Source organism: Cebus imitator, unplaced genomic scaffold (assembly GCF_001604975.1).
Source record: "Cebus imitator isolate Cc_AM_T3 unplaced genomic scaffold, Cebus_imitator-1.0 Scaffold24, whole genome shotgun sequence".
Classification (NCBI taxonomy): Eukaryota; Metazoa; Chordata; class Mammalia; order Primates; family Cebidae; genus Cebus; species Cebus imitator.
Window position 1 is genome coordinate 1,490,950 of NW_016107339.1, and position 20,780 is coordinate 1,511,729.

Genomic DNA, 20,780 nt, shown 5'->3' on the forward strand with positions numbered 1-20,780 from the left:
CGAAATTACATCAGACACTTCTATCAAATTGGTAGTGGTAAGACATGGTTTTATTGTAAATGCCATGAGTGGACACGAACTTTTGGGATATGCAATCACATTGTATAAGAAAACTCTCTAAAATATGAAATAATTTAGACAGAATATACTTTATAAAATGAAGCTATTGAAATAACCAGTTTATATGAGAAATCAGATATTTCAGAATTGTTTTGTAAATGTGATTGTTGACACCTATTTGGACCACCTTCTGGCAGTAAGGTATGTTAATTTCTGACCCTTTTTCCTGTCTGTTATGTCCTTGGTCATGACTTGGAAAAAAAATTCTAAGGTGTTTCTTCACAACCTTTTGAATAATGAGGTAGTGATTTTCCTCCACAGTGGGATGTATTTCTATGAATAACATTTGACACTTCTTAACCTTTGAAGCTCATATTTTGTTATGTTACATTTGACCTCATGTTCATAAGAGATACAATTCAGCATTGCCTCTGTTTTCATGAGTGGGAAGACTCAAAACCGCCCTCACGGAACCTCTCAGAGCAGGGCAAGCATCTGGAGGGTGTGTCCCTTCTGCGAAGTAACAGCTCAGTCAGTGGGGACTGCGAGAACTGTCACTCGTTACTCAACAGCGCCTGTTTTTCACTTTCTTCACTTCTGTTCCCCTAGCTTGCTGTGAAATAATTAATGCCACTCACCCCACCAAAATAACCACTTTTAATACCAGAAAGCTGATTTTACTACTAGATGGATTTATCAGGAATAAAAATAGCATTTAATAATGGTTTTAAGCCTTTTCTAACTTAATTGGGGCATTTGAAATTCTGAACCATAAGAAAATTACTCTCACAGTAAACACAGTGGGTGGACAATATGATGTGTTAAGAGTTAAGTTTAACTCTACCGGCTTAATTACCAATTAGCTTAAAACTAACATGTTAAGTAGTTTAAAACATTTGTTTCCCTACCACATTAGTATTAGTCAGACCTTTAGAGCTAAATGTTAGTGATTTTTATATGGAGATTTTATATAAGATTATTCATCTACCTACAGAAATAATTTATTTCTGGTATTTTCTTTGAAATCAGTGTTGATCATTCTAGTTTTGTTTGTAATTATATTCTGACACTGGAGAGAGATCAGGTGGAGCCATACCATCGTTTATGTAATTCTGTGGCATGAAATAACTTTAGCTTTTAAATCACTTATCTCGGACAGGTGTGGTGGCTCATGCTATAATCCCAGCACTTTGGGAGGCTCAGGCAGATGGATCACTTAAATGCAGGGGTTTGAGACCAACCTGGCTAACATGGTGAAACCCTGTCTGTACTAAAAATACACCGATTAGCCAGGCATGGTGGTGTGTGCCTGTAGTCCCAGCTACTCAGGAGGCTGAGGTGGGAGGATCGCTTGAATCCAGGAGGCAGAGGTTGCAGTGAGCTGAGATCACACCACTATACTCCAGCCTGGGTGACAGAGACCCTGCCTCCATAAATAAATAAATAGGTCATTTATCTTGTATCAGAAAAAAACATCAAAATATGTCCTATCTTTGTGAACAGAAACAGCTGTTTCATTATTTAGCTAAATATAACTGGAATGATACTAATTTTAAGTTGTTTTCTTAAAACTAAGCCCTGTCTTTATTGTTAAACATTAGAATTCTCCATAGCCAAAATTTTTTCCCGACATATATCATAATATGTGTTTATTCTTTTAAAATACTAGCTATACTTGATTTTTCATGTTCTTTTCTAAAAAGTGCATGTAGCATATCAAACTGTGTTATCTCAGGTACTTGTAGTCCAGTTTTACCAACTGATGCATCACATAACATTTTAGAGCAGGAGCTGGGAAACACCTGTTTTTGTATGGTCTGAAAGCTGAGAACGGTTTTTACATTTTTAATTGATTGGGAAAAAATAATTTTGTGATATGAAATTCAAATTTTTCTCTCCATAAATGAAGTGTTTTTGGAGCACAACCACCTCCATTAAATACTATCAGTGACTGCCTTCTTACCACAGTGACAGAGTTGGGTGGAGTAGTTGTGACAGGAACTAAGCCTAAGCCTGACAGCCTAGAATGTGTACTGTCTGGCCCTATGCAGAAAGAGTTTGCCAGCACTTCCAAAAGTGGATTGGGTTAAAGTCCTTAGGGTATTTTGATACAGTGATTTTTAAAGTCACCTTTGCCAACCTAAATTATGACTTTCTCTTTCCTTCCTCCCCTCCCCTCCCCTGCCCTCCCCTCTCCTCCCCTGCCCTCCCCTCTCCTTCCCTCCTCTCTCCTTTCAAATGTACTCACTGCATTTCCAGTTTTGATCCATAAGGGTGGGATTCTAATTGTTAACCTGGTAGGAAGGAGGAGACTGTTGCCATTGCCTAAGCACTCCTCTGCTGAAAAAAGCAATAAGTCCGAATGTGTCGTTAAGGGCCAGAAACCTAAAGAAACAAGAGGTGGAACTAAGAGGAAAAAGCCAGTGGAAATTAATGTTTGTTCTGATTTTTATAGTGCCCGTGAGGCAACCATGCTATGTCAGTGGGAAATGGTGACAATCCACCTTAGTTGTGTGCTATAACTCAGTAACGTTTGTAACTAATTTAACCTCACACATATTTGGTGATTATGTATAACCGTGGTTGTGCTGCTTGGTATTGAGGCATTAAAAAGGGGCCAGTCCAAGAATTGAGTTTCGATAGTACTCCTTCTCTCAGCTGAATCAAGCATTTCTTGCTGAGGAGCTGAAGGGCTGGATGGAGAGAGGGAATTGGGTAGAGTTAGTAAGCAGCTCTGCATTGACTGTGAAAACCCCTGGTTTCCTCTCACCCTTTCCTAAGACGAGGAGGAGGACTTTCCCTCAAACTGTCAAATCCAGACTATGCTAACCACACTCGGTTTAAAGGAAGGGATTATAAAGAGTGCTGGAGGCAGAGACCAATCCCATAAAACCTTCTCCCACCCAAAGAAGGGAAAAGACGCTCTGAAGCTTCTGTGGATTCCCACACCTTGCTGTTGTTTATGCTATTCACCTCCTTCTTACACTCATTACAACTTATAATTATACTTTCATTGGCTTGATCCCTTTTTTTTTTTTTTTTTTTGACAGGGTTTTACTCTTGTCACTGAAGTGCAGTGACAAACTCTTGACTCACTGCAGCCTATGCTTCCTGGGCTCAAACGATTCTCCTGCCTCAGCCTCCTGAGTAGCTGGGACCACATGTGCACCGGCACACCTTTGTTTTGTTTTGTTTTGTAGAGATGGGGGTTTGTCATGTCGCTTAGGCTGATCTTGAACTTCTGAGCTCAAACAATCCACTTGCCTCAGCCTCCCAAAGTGCTGGGGATTCCTTTTTTAAAAGTACCTCTCTTCCTTTCCCTGAAATCTGAGCTCCAGGATAGCAGGGACCGTTCAACACTGTGTTCTCAGCACTGACAGCAGAGCTTGACACACAGCAAGTACTTGAAATCTATTTTTGGTGAATGAATGAAAATAACCTTGATCTCCAGGATGCAAATATCAGATGCCCTTCTTACCCTACATCTCTCTCCCATGTGTGCCTGTATTCCCCGAAGTTGATTTTGATTTCCATACACACCAGAAGTTTGGGGGCAGGGGGAGCAGAGGCTGAAGTGGTTGCTCTTCCAGTCTTAGGTCTGGATGGAAGTGCTCACACTCTAAGGCAGTGAGGGCTGGCTCTGCTTCTCCAAGAAGAGGAGGATGCCTGCGGTGCCTGGACAGCTTCAGATGCTTATAGGGAGAGAGGGGCCAGAGGCAGGAGAGAGCCTCCCTGAGAAGGCAGATCTGAGCGTCCCAGCTCCTGGATCCCTTATCTCTTGTTCAGACCCTAGATGTCTTTGCACCCTTTACCAGAGGATCCTTTATCCTATCTTAAATTCCCTCGTTAATTCATATGCCCTTAAAAAACAGAACTATATAGAAGGGTTTAGTACAGAAGAGAGGAGGAGGAAAAGGTGAGGGCCCCTAGTTTTTCACCTGGCTATGATAGGAGAGCAGCCTGGTTCAGTTAAGCCACCTGAGGTGGGAACCGCCCTCATATGTGTACAGTGTTTTATGATTTTTCCCAAGCATGCTCATAAATCAATTGTTACATGAGCTAATAGTCAGAGGCTCTGGTGTGCAATGATCTTAGCACATGGGCTGGGGGCAGAGGAGAAGAGCGAAGCCTTGGATGAGGATAGGCTCCTGTTTGAGCTGAGCAGAGAAATTCTTGAAAGCCAGATAGCCACTTTTCCCCAACTGATGCAGATTCCCACTCCCCAACACTAATGACCCTGGTGAGTGAGCCAAACCACATCTCCCAGGGAAGAAGGCCTTGGTTCCTCTTCCTCTACACCACACACAGCATCCACCAGCTCCAGCTCCACCTTGGGAAATTCTTGTCTTCATCTTTATCTCACCTGCCACCATGAGCTGGCTCCCAGGGTAATAGAAGATGTACCCTGGCATGTTTTGCAAAGGGCACATCTTAATAAGAACAGTGATGTATTTATAGACCACCCAGGTAGGTGTGCAGGGGGCGTGAACACATATGCACAATACTGCACCCTAGGAAGTAGATGAGCCCCTGCTAATGAGATAGCTCCTGCACTAGTGTTCACTTGTGTGACCAGGAGCAAGGCCATTTCTCTCCCTCTCTCTCCCTCTCTCTCTCACAAAAGAAATGGGATCTCACTATGTTACTCAGGCTGGTCTTGAACTCCTGGCCTCAAGTGATCCTCTACCCTCAGCCTCCCAAAGTGCTGGGATTACAGGTGTAAGCCAGTGTGCCCAGCCCAGGCCCATTTTTTCACCTCTAAAATGGACATTAGATCACAACCTCAAAGGATTATAAGACTATGTACCTGTCAATAACCTAGAACATAGTAAATATTCAATAAATCATAGGCATTACAATTGTCATTATTAGTTTTCAAAGGCTGGATGCATATAGCTCCTGAAGCTTGAAGACCTATGTGTGAGTTTACTTTAACATGACTCCAAATTCCAGAGCAGCATTTGTCAGGCCCCACTTTGTTATTTACACAGGGCATGGTTACTCCATTTCATAAAGGCGGGTTTAAAGTTCAGAATGAAAAGCAAAAGGTAAGTTTTCTTATCACCTTGCTAGGCGAGTTGTTTCTCTACTCTGAAAGGGGAAGACACCGTAACGTGTGAGTTATGTGGTCAAAATCAGGAAGAACGCCATGCCTGGGTTTATACAGTAAATACTCTAGTAGCTGCTCAGATGCATTCTTCCGGCTCTGTTATTCTTGGAGAACTGTGGACACTCTGCTGTGTTTTAAAAAAGTACTCTTTTCATTATAGAGAAGTCTTAAATTGCTGTTCTCTTTTAACTAACATTTATACTTAGTTATCACAGACTTGAGAGAAACGAATGATACCTTACAGTAAGACTATGATTAAATTAGCTTCTGTTAATTAGGAGTTTCTAAATCACCTTTATCCCTCTGGAGAAAAGACTTGATATAAATAGGCAGTAATAAAAGTGGTACTATATTTAATTCAAATTGTATCTTTTGAAATTTAATTAATTTAGTAGTAATAGTTTTAAGTGAGCGTGTCAGAACTAAAGGGTCCTTAGTGACTTGAAAGAGTTAATGTAGCATCCAGAAGTTCCCAATGTACTCTTCAGAAGTAGCTTGCTCACTGAATAATTGGGTTTAACCAGCTCAAGTTCCCCTTTCCTCCCACAGGGTTGATTCAGAGCAGGTTTTGAGCCATTCTCATTAGTTCTTTGGAGACATTACCCTCCATTCAGGATGTAGCCTCTGAAGTTTATCTTTAAAATTTCTAAGACCAGGAGAGAGACAGTGAGGCCCTGGGCCCTCTTTCCAGGCACTTAACAGAGAAGTAAGCCAACAAGATGGCTGTGGACTACATCCTTGCTGGACTGCCCCTGGCTGCCTGCAGTACCTGTTGAAAGTTCCTTCTGAGTTGCTAAATCCCTTCACCTACTCATATCCTTTCCTCCTTTCATGACTGTAGAGGATACTTGAGCACAAGCCACACATAAATTTCATGCTGTCTGGAATGGGGTGAGTCATGTTAGCACATCATTATTGTAGCTTAGAAAAGCTGGGAAGTGTTTTATAGTATAGGCAGGCTTGACATGACCAAAGGCCTGGTAGAGGGTGGGGTTTGTGTGTTTGTACATCCTTGAGGTGACCATGGTGCAAAGCAATTCATCATGTGCTATAAAGTAGACTGTCTAATGTGGGACTATTGTATAAGGCTTCCCACAGTAATCATGGCCAAAATGATATGTAGCACACCAAGTTCTCCCCTAACGAGACTTCTGGTCATGTAAGGTTGATAATAAAATAGAGAAGAGGATGATTATCATTTAAATGCATATGAACTTATTGTGTGCATGCTCTTCATATAGAAAAGCATAGCATAATAAATTACTGCATAAACTGGTAGAAATTATTATATAGCTTTTCTTGATAGTTTTATAATTGCAACAGAGTTCCTTTGCAGGGTAGTTGAGGTTCTGTTTTGTTGCTCAATTTTCAACTTTTTTTTTTTTTGCTTTTCCTATGAATATCATATTGTTCAGGACCAGAAACTACAAGATCAAATTCCGAACTCTTCCATTTTTTGAAATTCTGTTTATTTCCTGAAATAAGATTAAATAACTTACATTTCTTAAAGCTTTGGTTAAAAACTAAAATTGGAAATTTAGAAATTTTACATATTTGCCAACAATTTAGAGTAGGGTGAGTATTTAAAGTATATTCACTGACTTCATAACTAATCTTTTGGTACAACTGGAACCCCCGATTTTTCCAGCACCCTTTTCAGTTTCCCCAAGATATTATGCACAGCAGAACTTTGCCAGCCTCTGGTCTATTTAAAAGTATTGGGGAGCACATGGAGACTTCTAGTAATGCTAAATCTCAATCTAGAAATAATAGTCAATGCCTTTTAAATCTAAGTCTGGTTGTGGCTTTATGGCTTATTCAGTTGACAGCATAAAAATAAAAATTTCTTACCTGATTTAAAAACACAGTTTTTGGTGAGATAAATCACCCTGGTGCGTTCATTGTTTTGATTGCCCTAAGCTCTGCCTCTGTGATTTTGTCTATTTTTTTTCTTTTAATCCTCTAGATGTGCTTTTTAATTTTTTGCCCGCTATCCTCTTTGTACTGTTTTCCCTTATCTTTGCTCCTTTTTCCTCTCCTCTCAGCCTAACAAATGTGTATTACTAAGGACTTCTAGTGGCTAATGTGGGAAGTGCCTCTCAGAAATACCCACAACGGTAAACAGTAGGTCCATGCAGTGCGCATTGGACATACAGCACCTGGTAGAAAGTAACTTGAAGAACTTAAGAAAATAAACCGGTTCTTTTGACTACATGATACTATTTATTTCATGAATGTTATGTTGAAGCCAAATCGTTATTGAGTGAGTGCAGGAGACACCTATATTACACTGTGTATAATAAGCATATGCCTGTGTCTTATGTTTGTATGGTGATTACATTTAGAAACGGCACTTTAAGTTTAACCTGTGAAACATGGCCACCTTCTAAGTGTGTGAATATGATTATATATTAATTTAGAGTGAGAAGTGATAGCGACATTGATTGTGTTAGAGGAGGCTTTTTGTAATGTGAAAATTCAACTAGATACCTATAGATAAGATGGGATGTTATTTTATAGGATTTTTATCCGAAATGTGGTACATAAGAGGTTCAGACTGTATTAGGGTTTAGATAAAAGTTATGTAACAGGAGAGACACATCGATCCCTTAGGCACTACCCTAGCCCTGGAGTGGGCTTTATGAAAAGTTAGAGTATGTTGAAAAAAGTTAGAGAATTGTTAGCTTCCTACATGTGGACCATGGGTCACTCATAATTCAGAATTCATTCCAGATTTATATAGCATTTGGCATCTGTTTTCTGGCAAGAAATGATTGTTAAACTAGTTGAATACAGTGTTGAGGCAGGCTTATATGATGCCAAAACCATGCTTTGAATGTGGTAGAAACAGAGTTTAACTGAGACTTCAAATAAAATTGCATAGAAGAATTTTGTAAACACATTTTTTCTAAATATTTTGAAGTATTCTCCCTTCTGTAGTAAGTTCTACTACAGTACTCATTTTGAAAATTCAAACTTGCTTGAATGCATTTATGTTAGGTAACAATTTGAGCATACCACAAATATTGCATTTTTTATGCACAATTTTGTGTGCACAAAACTGCACCTGGGTGAACTGAAATTACACACACACCCCTCAAAGATCCACCATCTCTTTCAATTCACCGAAAGTGTTCTGAGCTACACCCTCTGCATCTTGTGTTACAATTTTCCGTTGGATTTCAGAACACCCTCCTTCCACCACTTTACAGTGACTCACAAGCTGCAACTCTTCCAATACCCACTTCCACCAGCAACCTTCAGGTCTTTTTTAAGGTTAATTGCCACGTTTATTGTAATATTTTTTCATTCTTTAACCACTTAACGTATGCAGAACAATGAAATGTCTTTTTATGTGTCACTGCCAAAGTTTTGAGTGTTGTGTCCCAATCCACTTTCCTTAAAAGCCCTGTGGTTTTTATTGCACAATTTTGTATAGTGAGGTGAGTTTCAGGATTGCAGAACTGTCATACTGCAATTACAGCAGGTCCTTGAATAATGTCATGTTGTTCTGCATCATTTCATTATGTCATTGAAGAAGGAAAAAAAGTCGATTCCCAGCTGGGGCCACTTGTATGGAGTTTGCATGTTCTCCCATATCTGTGTGGGTTTTCTCCAGGTACTGTGGTTTCCACCCACTTACCAAAGATGAATGCCAGGTGAACTGGACAATCCAGGGTCTCAGTGTGAGTGAGTATGGTTGTGTGTGTGAGTATACCCTGCAATGAGATGGCATCCTGTCCAGGGTGCGTTCCTCTTGCACCCTGAGCTGCTAGGATAGGCTCTGGCCACCATAGATCCTGACTGGAATAAGTGGGCTGGGAAATGAATGAACGAATATAAGTTACTGGAAAATAAAAATTTGTCAAGTATTTGAAAATCATCCAAATGCACGATGGTATTTATTAACTGTTTTTGAGCTGTGTGATAGTAGGAGGTTCCTCCCAAAACTTTCATTTTGCAAACATTTGTTCCTTAATTTAATACACCACCACTATGACTACTATCACTTAGGGATTCACCACAAATTGAGTAAATAATGATCTTCCTTGTTTTCATTAATCTTTCTTAAATGTATGTATAGTTCACATTTATTTCATCATTTAAAATTAGAAGTGTTTTCATCTTTATTGAGAAGTTTGATGATGTTTTTGTGACCAGAAATATGCTGTGGAAATGTAATTCTTGTTTCTATCAGTTAGCCTCTGGTAAAATTGCTTTTGTTGTACATTGTTCACTTAAAGTCCCAGTTTCCAGGAACCTATCCATGTTAAGAAAAGACTTAATGTATATTCTCCAAAATTACTCAAGATCACCAAATGAGCAGACTCACAGCTTCCAGTACTGTGGACTCACCCTCCTCCCAGCACCTCTCTCTGCACACATCTGTAAATGTTTAGTATCCTTGTTTTTTCCTGCCCTCTGACCACTCTTGCACCTGTCATACTAGTTATTATTCTCTCTACTTATTCTAGTGATTCTGGGGCATCTTGCAGTGTTCATTCATCTTTAAAATTCCTCCCTCAGAGATACAGACATTTTTTCATCTCAGCTACTACCTCTGTGCAGAAAATTTTCAATTATCCAGTGCCAGAACCAAGTGTCACATAATTTCTGGTTGCTACTGGAGATTCTTAGACTTCCCTACTGTAACCACCAGCTCAGTTCAACTAAGGTGGAAGTTCACATCCTAAATGCATTAACATACTTAACGGAATTATAAAGCACTGTACAACTGTACAGTGTGTAACATGTTTAGTTGTAAGCTCTAAAGCACCCTGTAACTGTATGGTGTGTTGCAATTTTTCTAATCCTGACCAGTTTTCCTCTCTTACCTTGGCTTTTCCTTCTGTGTCCACAGCACATCAACCACCTTGGAGTCTTCCTCTACACCATCTCTTCATGTCATCCTTTCTTTCCCAGCCCCTCTGCAGCCATTCAAGTCCCTCATATAGCAGCGGCCCCCACCTGCTTCCTGTTTCCACTTTTGTGCCCCCATCTCCCATTTCTTCTTCACACTGATCCTTGTTCATGGTTCTGAGATTTTATTTTGATCACAACACCTCTGCTTAACATTGTCAAGAGTTTGTGATGAAATTCAGACTCCACAGTGTAGAAGTGAGGATCTTAGCCAATCTGGCCCTTGCTCCTTTTCAATTCATGTTTCCTCACGTTCTCTAACACAAGTTGATATGCCTAGACAGCTTAACAATATTTTATATGATTTCAAGTCCTGCCCTTCCGCATCATGCCTGCAGTGGGGTCATATGTGTGGCAGCGCCCAAATACACTCCTCTGTATGTTTGTTAACTGTTGAATAGTACTTTTTATCAAGCACATCTCAGGTTCTTTCTATAACTTTCTTTTATATAGGCTTTTATATTCCCTAAAATTTGCATAGTGAAAGATGTAGTAGTGGAAGTGAAGTTTCATGACACACCCAGGACAAGTTACTCTGGAAACGATTTGTTATTTAGAAAGTGTTTTCATAGTGACCTTGCTGGAAAGGAAGGTAACCACAGCTCTTAAAGATATGGCGGACCTCGACACTTGGATCGTCACCAGCTCTCTGCCCTCCCCACAGTGGACCGCAGCCGCAGTTCTCCCTCCATGTGAGATGGAAAAGGGAGCTGGGTTTCATTGTAGCACGAAGGTGGGCAAAGACCCCTACAGCAATAATCCTTTAGCATTTCAATTTAAATATGTGACTTCTATATTATGTTTAAGTATTTAAAACTGTGTTTTATTTTCCAACAATAACTTTATAAATGGTGCCTCTTCTATTAGTTCAACTTTGTGAGATTTTTCTGTACTTGGAAGCTTTAGTAAAGGAAAAACTTAACCTCTAGGTTTCAGTTAAGAAGTCTCAAATCCTGATGTTTTAGGACCAAACTAAAGTTCTTCACCCATACAGTAATAATTATTTTAAAATGTTAAAAAGAGAAATTACATTGTAACTCAGAGAGGTATTTCTTTCAAGAGAGCAGAAAAAAGCACCAAAGCTTACAAACTCCTGAGGGCATCTTGCTCTTACTTTCTGCCCCATTCAAGGCATTAGTGAACTGACCAGCCTCGCAGGGGCCACACAGCACAACAAGGCTGATCATCCACCAGGAACATTGAGCTTTAAGAGGCTGTTTTAATCCATTTTGTGCTGCTATAACAGAATACCACAGCCTGAGGAATTTATAAAAACTGAAACTGATTTTCAGTTGTGAAGGCTGAGAAGTCCAAAATCAAGGCTCAGTATCTTGCGTGGGTCTTCTGACTGGGTCCTCACGTGGCGGGATACAGAAGGATACTAGCTAAACACTGTGTGAAACCTCTTCTATAAGGACCTTAATCCCATTGACTAGGAGGAGTCCTCTTGGCTTCATCACCTTTTAAAGACCCTGCCTGTTACTACAATCACATAGGCAATACTTCAATTTTGAAGGCGACACATTTAAACCATAGCAGAGGCTGCCAATCAACTAATTCTGACTAGATGGGGAAAAATTACTTTGGATTGAATTAATTCCTGTCTTCTGAAAACCTTATCCATGATCACATTTGCTATTTTGTATTCATCCCTGGAGTCCAGAGAAACAAGTCCTGCTTTGGTCCAGTCCTCCCAAGGTCATCCTGAGCCTGGTGGTGCCTGAAGCTACATCTGCCTCCTGGGCATTCACTGGTCCACTGAGGCCTATCATGGATCTCCAAGAGGGTCATGGCAGTATGGGGTCATTCACAGGAGTATACGTTGTCATTTTTGTAAGTCCATTGGCGTGTTTGAGAATGATAATCTTTAAATTTTTTGAGTTTGGAAAGATACTTCCCTGTTATGTGTCAAATAATTATGAAGCTTTTTTTTACGATCTAGGCTTTTACTTTTTTTTTTTTGAGATGGAGTTTCGCTCTTGTTACCCAGGTTGGAGTGCAATGGCGCAATCTCGGCTCACTGCAACCTCGGCCTCCTGGGTTCAGGCAATTCTCCTGCCTCAACCTCCTGAGTAGCTGGGATTACAAGCATGCAGCACCATGCCCAGATAATGCTTTGTATTTTTAGTAGAGACAGGGTTTCACCATGTTGACCAGGATGGTCTCAATCTCTTGACCTCGTGATCCATCCGCCTCGGCCTCCCAAAGTGCTGGGATTACAGGCATGAGCCACCGTGCCCGGCTGGCTTTTACTTTTTATAGCAACTTTAGGACTTCTCAGACTTTGTAACTTCATTGGAAACAGCTACAGTAGAAGATGCAGTAGCCACATCTGTGTTGAGTAGGACAGGCAAAGGAAGGAGTTTAGAGGTTGGGATTTTCTATCTGAAACTGAGATTCAAAATAAGATAAAAGGGGAAAAGAAATCTAGAATTCAGAAGATGTTACTACTAAAACTTCTTTCACCCAAGGATTTAAAATTATTGGCAGACTACTTTTATAATTATTAACAAAATCTATGTTCTTAAGATGAAAGGCAATTCAGTGAATTGTCTAAAATCAGACATAAGGTCCTTATGTAAAACCACAGACTTGCTTATTCTGAAAATGGAATTTTTTGGTTAATACGCAAGTTTCAAAACAGAATATGAAGGAGCAGTCTATAGAAATCTAGTAATATATAAATATATATAATATATAACATATATTATGTATAATATAGGAATTTATATATAATATATAATATATAATATATGAATCTATATATATTATATATATATCATATAAAAATATATAAAATGTATAATATATAAAATATATATTTTATATAATAAAATATATAAATATATATAACATAAATATATAATAATAACCCTTCTTATAACCATACCTATAAACAGAGAAGTTTACTTTACACTAACATGGGCGTTACTTTCAAAACACAGCACTCTTATGAAAGGCATTTCTGGTTTCTTTCCAGCATAATAAAATATCAGTTTTAATTTTTACTTTGCCTTTTGTTGAAATTTCCTGCTTTTCATCTGCTCAGATTTTTTTTTTAAATCTTATATTAGAGGTGATCAAATTTATGAAATAGATTTCTAGGCTATGTTAAATCCATAGATTTTCCTAACACATTAGTTCCAGAAATGTAGGAGGTACTGGTTAACAGGTCACTAATATAAAATCCATTAGCAACAACTATATAAAAGCACCTTGCCCTGGAAAAATCAATATAAGCATCCATGTGGCAAATTACTCAGGCTGGCAGCAGGGTATCTGATTGCTGTGCCAAGACTTACACCTGTGTGTTTATAAGGGGCTTGATGAAATTCATGTATTTGCATTAATGCAAATAATGCTTATATAATCAACCACTCTACTTGGCCTTGCATTCTAGTGACATATCAATGTAATTTACACAGAGAAAACAAGATAAAGTAGCTTTTTTTCTTTGGCTCATGCGTCAATATTACTCCCCATACATTTGCTTTTGTCTAATCTGAGATGCTTATTCTAGTAGTTTCACATTAAATATAAATTATTTATAATAACAAATTGTAAAATGGAGACAAGTAATTTATTGTTGTCATCTAAAAATGTTTTCTCAAAGTGCTTTATAGAAATATTATTTTTTAAAAAACAACTTTGGGTCAATGTTAGTAATTGAGATGATATTACTATACTGTGTGTAGCACCTTTTAGGAGTTACAGAATTTCCTCTGCTTTTGGGCGTTCTTCTGGTTGGAACACCCCTTCCTCTTCACTTGTGCAATTGCTGCTCATGTGTCAAGACCTATTATGGCTTTGTGGAAAAAGCAGAGGCTTCAAGGTCAAACAATACCACCAGTTTCTTGACTTACTGATTACAATTATTTTGCCTATAATACCAGATGATCTTGAAAGATTGCTTATGTTTCAGGTAGGTCTTCAGTGTTTACATCTGTAAAACTGTATACTCATATAAATACTAACTTGACATGGATAATGTGATCAGTAAATAAAATAGAAAGCACTAAGTACATACTCGATGCAGAAATGTTGAATTACTTTCATTTTGGTTCATTCAACCAACACTTGTGCTATTTATCATCATAGCTTGTTATAAAGTAGCAGACCCAGACAGAAAGTGGCTCCTGCTAGATCAGCTGATGGTCCTGTGTTGCCTGTGCTGCATCTTCAGTGCCATGTGCACTACATTCAATTATAATTGATGGCAGAATTAAAGGGAAACATTAGCCCTCTGAGTAGGGGCCAGAAGGCCCATCGCCTAATCTGTCCTCTAATCCTGCTGGACTCTTCACCTGGTGTTCCCGTAGGAGCCCACAGTCCTAAGAGCTTCCTTAAGAGCACCCAGAAGAGCTCTTAGACTTAGAGAATTTATGCAGTACTGCAAAAGTTGAAGATTATATGCCCGTTAAGAACAAGAACTGTAAACTGTTAACATACATTAATTTAATTATAAATATATACCCCAAAACTATAAAAAGATACTAACTGGCAGTTCCTCCTTCTGAAGCAAGTAGTGCAAATATTTGATAACAGGTGTAGCAATGTGAATCATCTCTGCTGAGGTCTGGATGTGTTTTCTGCCTGCCTTGTCTAAGCTTTTTTGATTGTTTACTATGGGCCTACCTTCTCCTAGGCTGGTTTCGCCTGGAATAACAGTCTGCAAATGCCTCCTGCTGTTTACCTCCAAACCTAGGAGGAATGGCTTCTCACTGTTTGTGTTCTCCACCCTGATGTATTAGTCATCTTCATATTTTATATACTACTCATGGATGGGGGGACAATATTCACTCATTATCAGCAAAGGAACTTCCTGTATTGAAATCTAAGCCACAAGCAGATCCTTCTGTGGGTGTCAACATGGATACCATTACACTGCAAGTACCTCACCATTAAATATCTCACCAAAGGGCTGTAGTTAAGGAGTATTTAATCACATCCAATAGCTAATGGGCTAAAATAGTAATCCCATATTTTTAGCTGTTTGTGCATCTGTCTTATTTTCTTACCATAGTCCCAGTGCAGCCACTGTTCTTAATTCATACTCGGCCCTTAGATCAGGGTCCCACACACAGAGAGCCTCAGTAAATGATTGTCCCAAGAATAAACAAATGATCCTCCAAGTGTTACAGAGTTTAGGAGGCAGATGAGCTTCTGTATCCAGACCCTTGAGATAGATATGTATTTATTCAGCCTTGCATATATTTTATAGCTGGAAGGTGCATAGTTATTTAACCTTTGGTGTTACTTAAACCGGAAGATGATTCTAAGAATAATAATGCAACTTGTTGCTGTGAGCTTCATCACACCCAGGTTTTCAAGTGGAACTAAAATTAGTAATGAGTATTGGAAACATTGCCAGTGAACACATGAAAGGAGGGCATTCAGCTAATTTGGGGCTACCAGAAAATGCTCTGCTAAGCCTCCTGGATAAATGGGGAGTCAGCTGTGACAGCTGCCACTTGCACGTGTCTTCACTGCGCCAGTTGCTCCTCAAGTGTCCTTTCATTTAATTCTCACATTATGCGGTGTAATATCTTTAATAAACTTATTTATGGGTGGGAAATTAGGGTTTTGGGGTTAAATATCTTGTCCTAGATGACTTAGCTAATGAGTAATAGAAGCAGGATTAGAATCCATATAAATCTGTGCTCTTTCTGCCACTACACCACTCGCAGGATGAGTTTCTCGTCTACAGTTGCGAGCCTCCACGTCATGCTGCTGTTTTCTTCTCTTCTGCTCCTTCCGCTTTTGCTCCTGTCCTGCTCATTTGTTTCATGACTGAGTTCATTTTATTGATGATTTTTTTTTCCCTTTTCATGTTTGAATGACGGGGGCACAGTTGCCCAGTTCTTTGATACTAAGCTGTGACAATCACCCTCCTTGCTTGAAGAAGTCCTTCCTTCTTTGTATCTCTCATTTGGCTTGACATCAAAGCTGAAAAAGGTTACTTGATGACGGTATGAACCTTTTCAGTATGCAAAATATGTAATGGTACAAATGACTTTATATCAGTATAATAAAGTCCTTAACGATTCATTTTTATTGCTGCCTGTTCAATATGTCAAGCTGTAAAATAGAATATTTTAATTTACAGGAATGACTCAGATCTTGAAGAATGAATTTGAAAATACTGAATTCCAAAGTGCAAATTTTGCCACAGGCTGTGGACTTCTTGAAGACAGGGGTTGTATCCTGTAGGTCATGTATCCCCAGTTTCCACACAAGGGCTGCCTGTAGTAGACTGCAGTGATGATGATTAAAGATACATTATAAAGATGTAAATAAATGCCTACCTTGACCTTCAAACTTGTGATGTTTACCATTTTTTTTTTTTTTAGAACTGTGCAGGTTGATAAATACTATTTGACTAACCTTAAGAAGCTAGTACACTTTTTAAGAGATGTGTTGGTTATATTTTAAATAAATGTAACTTACCAAAATATGGTGGTTTTGTGTTATACAAATAATTCAACCTACATATATTTAGTTACTATAAAATAATTATTATGACAGTTAGTGATAAATGCCATAAAGAAAAATAAGGCAGGCCAGGTCCAGTGGGTCATGCCTGTAATCCCAGCACTTGGGAGGCCAAGGTAGAAAGATCACTTGACCCTAGGAGTTTAAGACTAGCCTGGGCAATATAGCAAAATCCCATCTCTACAGAAAATTTAAAAATTAGCCAAGCATGGTGTCACATACCTGTAGTCCCAGCTACCTAGGAGACGGAGGCTGGAGGATCACTTGTGCCTGGGAGTTGGAGAGCAACCACTGCACTCCAGTCTGGGTGACAGAACAGACCGTGTCTCTTAAAAGAAGAAAAAGAAAAAAATTGAGGCAGAAATGAAAAGAATGGATGGGTTTGTTTGTTGCTTAGAATATGGTGGTCATGAAAAATAGATGAATAATATTACAATGCAAAATATCTGGACATTTAAATACAAATATTTAGAATTTATACTAAGGCAGGTATCATAATCGTACCCATTTGAGCCATGAGAGTTGTATCTGGCTAGCCCATTTCCTTTTCATAATGATTTTAGAGCCAAAAAGATTACTTCAGAGGGATCTTTTCCTAGCTTTTTGGTGAGTGAAATAATGGATCGATCAGCTGTTCCCTGATTCTTTCTCTTCTTCAAGCTTGGGTTCTTAAAACAAGCACATGCAATTTGGAACAAGAATTCAAATTTGAACATTTTTAAAACCATTAGCAGGAACATAAAAATACTATTTTGAGAGGTGCTATTAGTGATGAATGGTATCAAATAAATGCTATTTTTTAAAATTTTCATTGTATGTTTGAAACTGATTTTCAGATGATGACATTTTGGCTGAAATGAGTGAAGTTATATAGGTGTTGAAGTTTTCTATAAGATGAAGTTGAAAATTTTGTTAAAATGGATAACCAAAAATACAATTTAAAAGTCAGATCAGATTTGCACACATATTTGTAGCTTTTCACACTAAAATGGACTCAGTTTCAGCATTGACTCAGGGTTCAAATTCAGTGTTGTGCTGGCCTCACTGCACTTGTAACGTAATACTACTCACATCTTGTTTTAATCATTATGTGGGATGTGTGATTTTATCATTTTTTGCATGTACATTTGAAGTTGAGTAGTGCAAAGTCAGATAAAAAGGCATTTGATATCATCACATCAGCCTGTTTTAGGAGAAGAGTCTGTACGTGAATGCAGGAGAGTATATCTGGTTGTCAGGTGTAATCTCATGTCTGGATGTTCCCTTTGCAGATGATTCAGTCCCTCAAGGCATTGATTGAAAATGCAGATGCTGTGTATGAAAAGATCGTACATTGTCAGAAGGCAGGTAAGTGAAAGTTTGTTTCCTTTCTTTAAAATAAAATTAGTAGCATCATATACTTTGTCCCAAAACTGTTTCATTTTTGGGATGCAATATCAAGAAAATCAAGAAAATTATTTTTCTACGGCTAAAGTAAATACCAGTTCAATGGTTCTCACCTTAGGTGACAAGCTCACCGGGAGGACCTTTCAAAATATATCAACATTGGTCTGAGGTGTGGAGCTGAGAATGAATGAATATTTAAAATTCCCAGGTGTTTCTAGTGTACAGCCAGGAATGAGAAACTCTGCACTAATCTCTTTTTCAGTGTTAACTGTGATGCCAAAGGTCGTGCTGGTCACCTGTGACTTTAGTACCCAGTAGGATAGGTAAGGCTTGAGCAGTGGGAGAATGGCTTCTTGTAAAGGAGATGGGTACCAGTTTACAACCTCCTGATACTTTTTAATACACTGGTATTTTCAAGTGCTGATAAATTCATTAATTTAACATCCAAATGATATACGAGATTATAAAATTCTACTTATATAAACAATTATCCAGTTAATTTTAGCTGTGGCGAAACAAAAAAATTCAGTATTCTGCATTGTAATAAGAATATACAAAATGGAGTGATTTTAATTTTCTAATATTTTGAGTGTTGATTTGGGAGGTTCTGATATGGAGAATATTTTCAAGTCATTAAAAAAAAAAAAAAAACTGTCCTGACTTTCTAAGGTTTTTTGGTTGCTATTCTTTAAAACCAGGAAACTGTATTGCCTACCATGGAAAAAAAAAAATCATCCCTTATCTCAGAAATGAACTCGTTTAAAATAGATCAAAGATAAGGATATGAGTGACATTTTTCTTTTCTGGTATTTATTGAAAGCGTATTCTTTTTTTTTTGTTTTGTTTTGTTTTGTTTTGTTTTTTGAGACAGAGTTTCGCTCTTGTTACCCAGGCTGGAGTGCAATGGCGCGATCTCGGCTCACCGCAACCTCCGCCTCCTGGGTTCAGGCAATTCTCCTGCCTCAGCCTCCTGAGTAGCTGGGATTACAGGCACGCACCACCATGCCCAGCTAATTTTTTGTATTTTTAGTAGAGACGGGGTTTCACCATGTTGACCAGGATGGTCTCGGTCTCTTGACCTCGTGATCCACCCACCTCGGCCTCCCAAAGTGCTGGGATTACAGGCGTGAGCCACCGCGCCCGGCCGAAAGCGTATTCTTATTAGTGACGAATCAGCAAACTCCATAGTCCCCATCTTGTTTTACTCATCTTGTCAGCAAATATTGTTAGCAAAGTGATCTTTCTACTTCTAGTCCTTTCCAGGCTAATTCACCCTACAATCTACATTTAAAACAAGTTATTCAAACACAATTTTTATCATGTCCTAGACAAAATCATCCAGATGCTTAGCAGGGTCTCTGGTAACAAATTTAAACTCCTAACCTTGCCAGGAGGAGTGAGGTCATCTACCAACGAGCCCACCATTTTGCCAATATTATATAAATTTTATTAATTAAATCATCTCATTAATAGGTGTGTTTTGAACTTCCATATGCATAAGGTACTTGGTAGCTCTTGCATACCAAAACATGAAAAAAATCACGATTGGTTGCCTTCTGGAACCTTCAAATTGAACAGGAGATGTGGAAGTAAACACAGTAAATATATTGAGTAATTACTGTTTGTTATTCAGGAGTCTCAAGTTGGTGTGTGAGGCACTGGGGAAACATTGGTTTTTGTGCAGAACAGGAGAGGGACTGAGCATTCAGGTACTGACCGTAATAGCTATGTGCAGAGAATGTCCGTAGGCAGAACCTGATGGGAGGCAGCCGACAATAGATAAGGAAGGTACTCCTGGAGAGTGAGGAAAGAAGGGAAGAGCTGGTGAGCCATCTACCCTATGCTTCAGGCTGCCTGTCCCCATTCCCTGTGTTTCTACTTACTCATATTTTCACACACCACTCATCTGCTGAGACTTCTTTCTCTGTCCTCTCTGCCAGTCTATACTTTCTTCTTTTTAAATTATCTTAAGAGTATTCTAGGAGACCTTTTAAAATTCCAGGATTTATGTTACCTAAAACATTCTATTCAGCCCTTTAAACCATTTATTTGCTTCCGTTGGTAGGGCTTCTTCAGTTATTGTGTGTGTTATTAATGCATTCCATCTTATAAACAGGATCATAACCCCCTAAAGCACCAAGATTGTATACTAAGTTGCTCACTGTATCTTACGCATGACATCTGTTCTAACATTCTCTGCAGAGTAGTTGCTCAAATATTAACTTACTAAATATGATTTGACTTTAATCAAGTATTTAATTCCATTAAATGCATGTATTGCTGTGAAAATTGTGGACTTTGTGGAATTTGAAAAAACAGTTTATAAGAAAAAACTGTTAATTCAACAATTTGAGTTATTCTCAATTCATTGGTTTATAATATTTGCTAATTTTGAGCATAATGTGGCTTTCTGTTTATGTTTGATTTCAGTAAGGGATACATTTGCTTGTATTTAAAAAACTGAAAAATCTTATCTAGTAGGGATTTTGCTTAGGTTAGGCGTAGAATAACCACTGTGTAATGGTTCAGGTTGCTCTGGGGTTAAAGATCTTTAGAAACATGTTAAGATTATCTTTTGGTTTCACAGTTACTGCTGAACGCCTCCACAGCCCTTCCATTATCCTAAGTACTTACTTTAGAGTCCCTTGATCTTTTGTTTCTCATGTTTGTAATTATGGCAAGGACATATAGTCATTAGTCATTTGAAGAATTGCTAGTTTGTATTGGGCTCAAAAGACATTTGCATAAGATCTTACTTTTGATAAGCAATTGCTATTCTGCTTGTCAACAGATATAAGTCACCAAAGTGCTG

General features: G+C 38.5%; 1 protein-coding gene across 1 annotated transcript in view; it reads left to right on the forward strand.

The window, feature by feature from the left end:
• PLCL2 (phospholipase C like 2) overlaps positions 1-20,780 on the forward strand; it is a 195,322-nt gene that overhangs the window by 128,538 nt on the left and 46,004 nt on the right. The window contains exon 4 of the mRNA XM_017522520.2: positions 17,854-17,929. Coding sequence (XP_017378009.1) covers positions 17,854-17,929 — 76 coding nt within the window. The remainder of the gene's footprint in view (positions 1-17,853; positions 17,930-20,780) is intronic.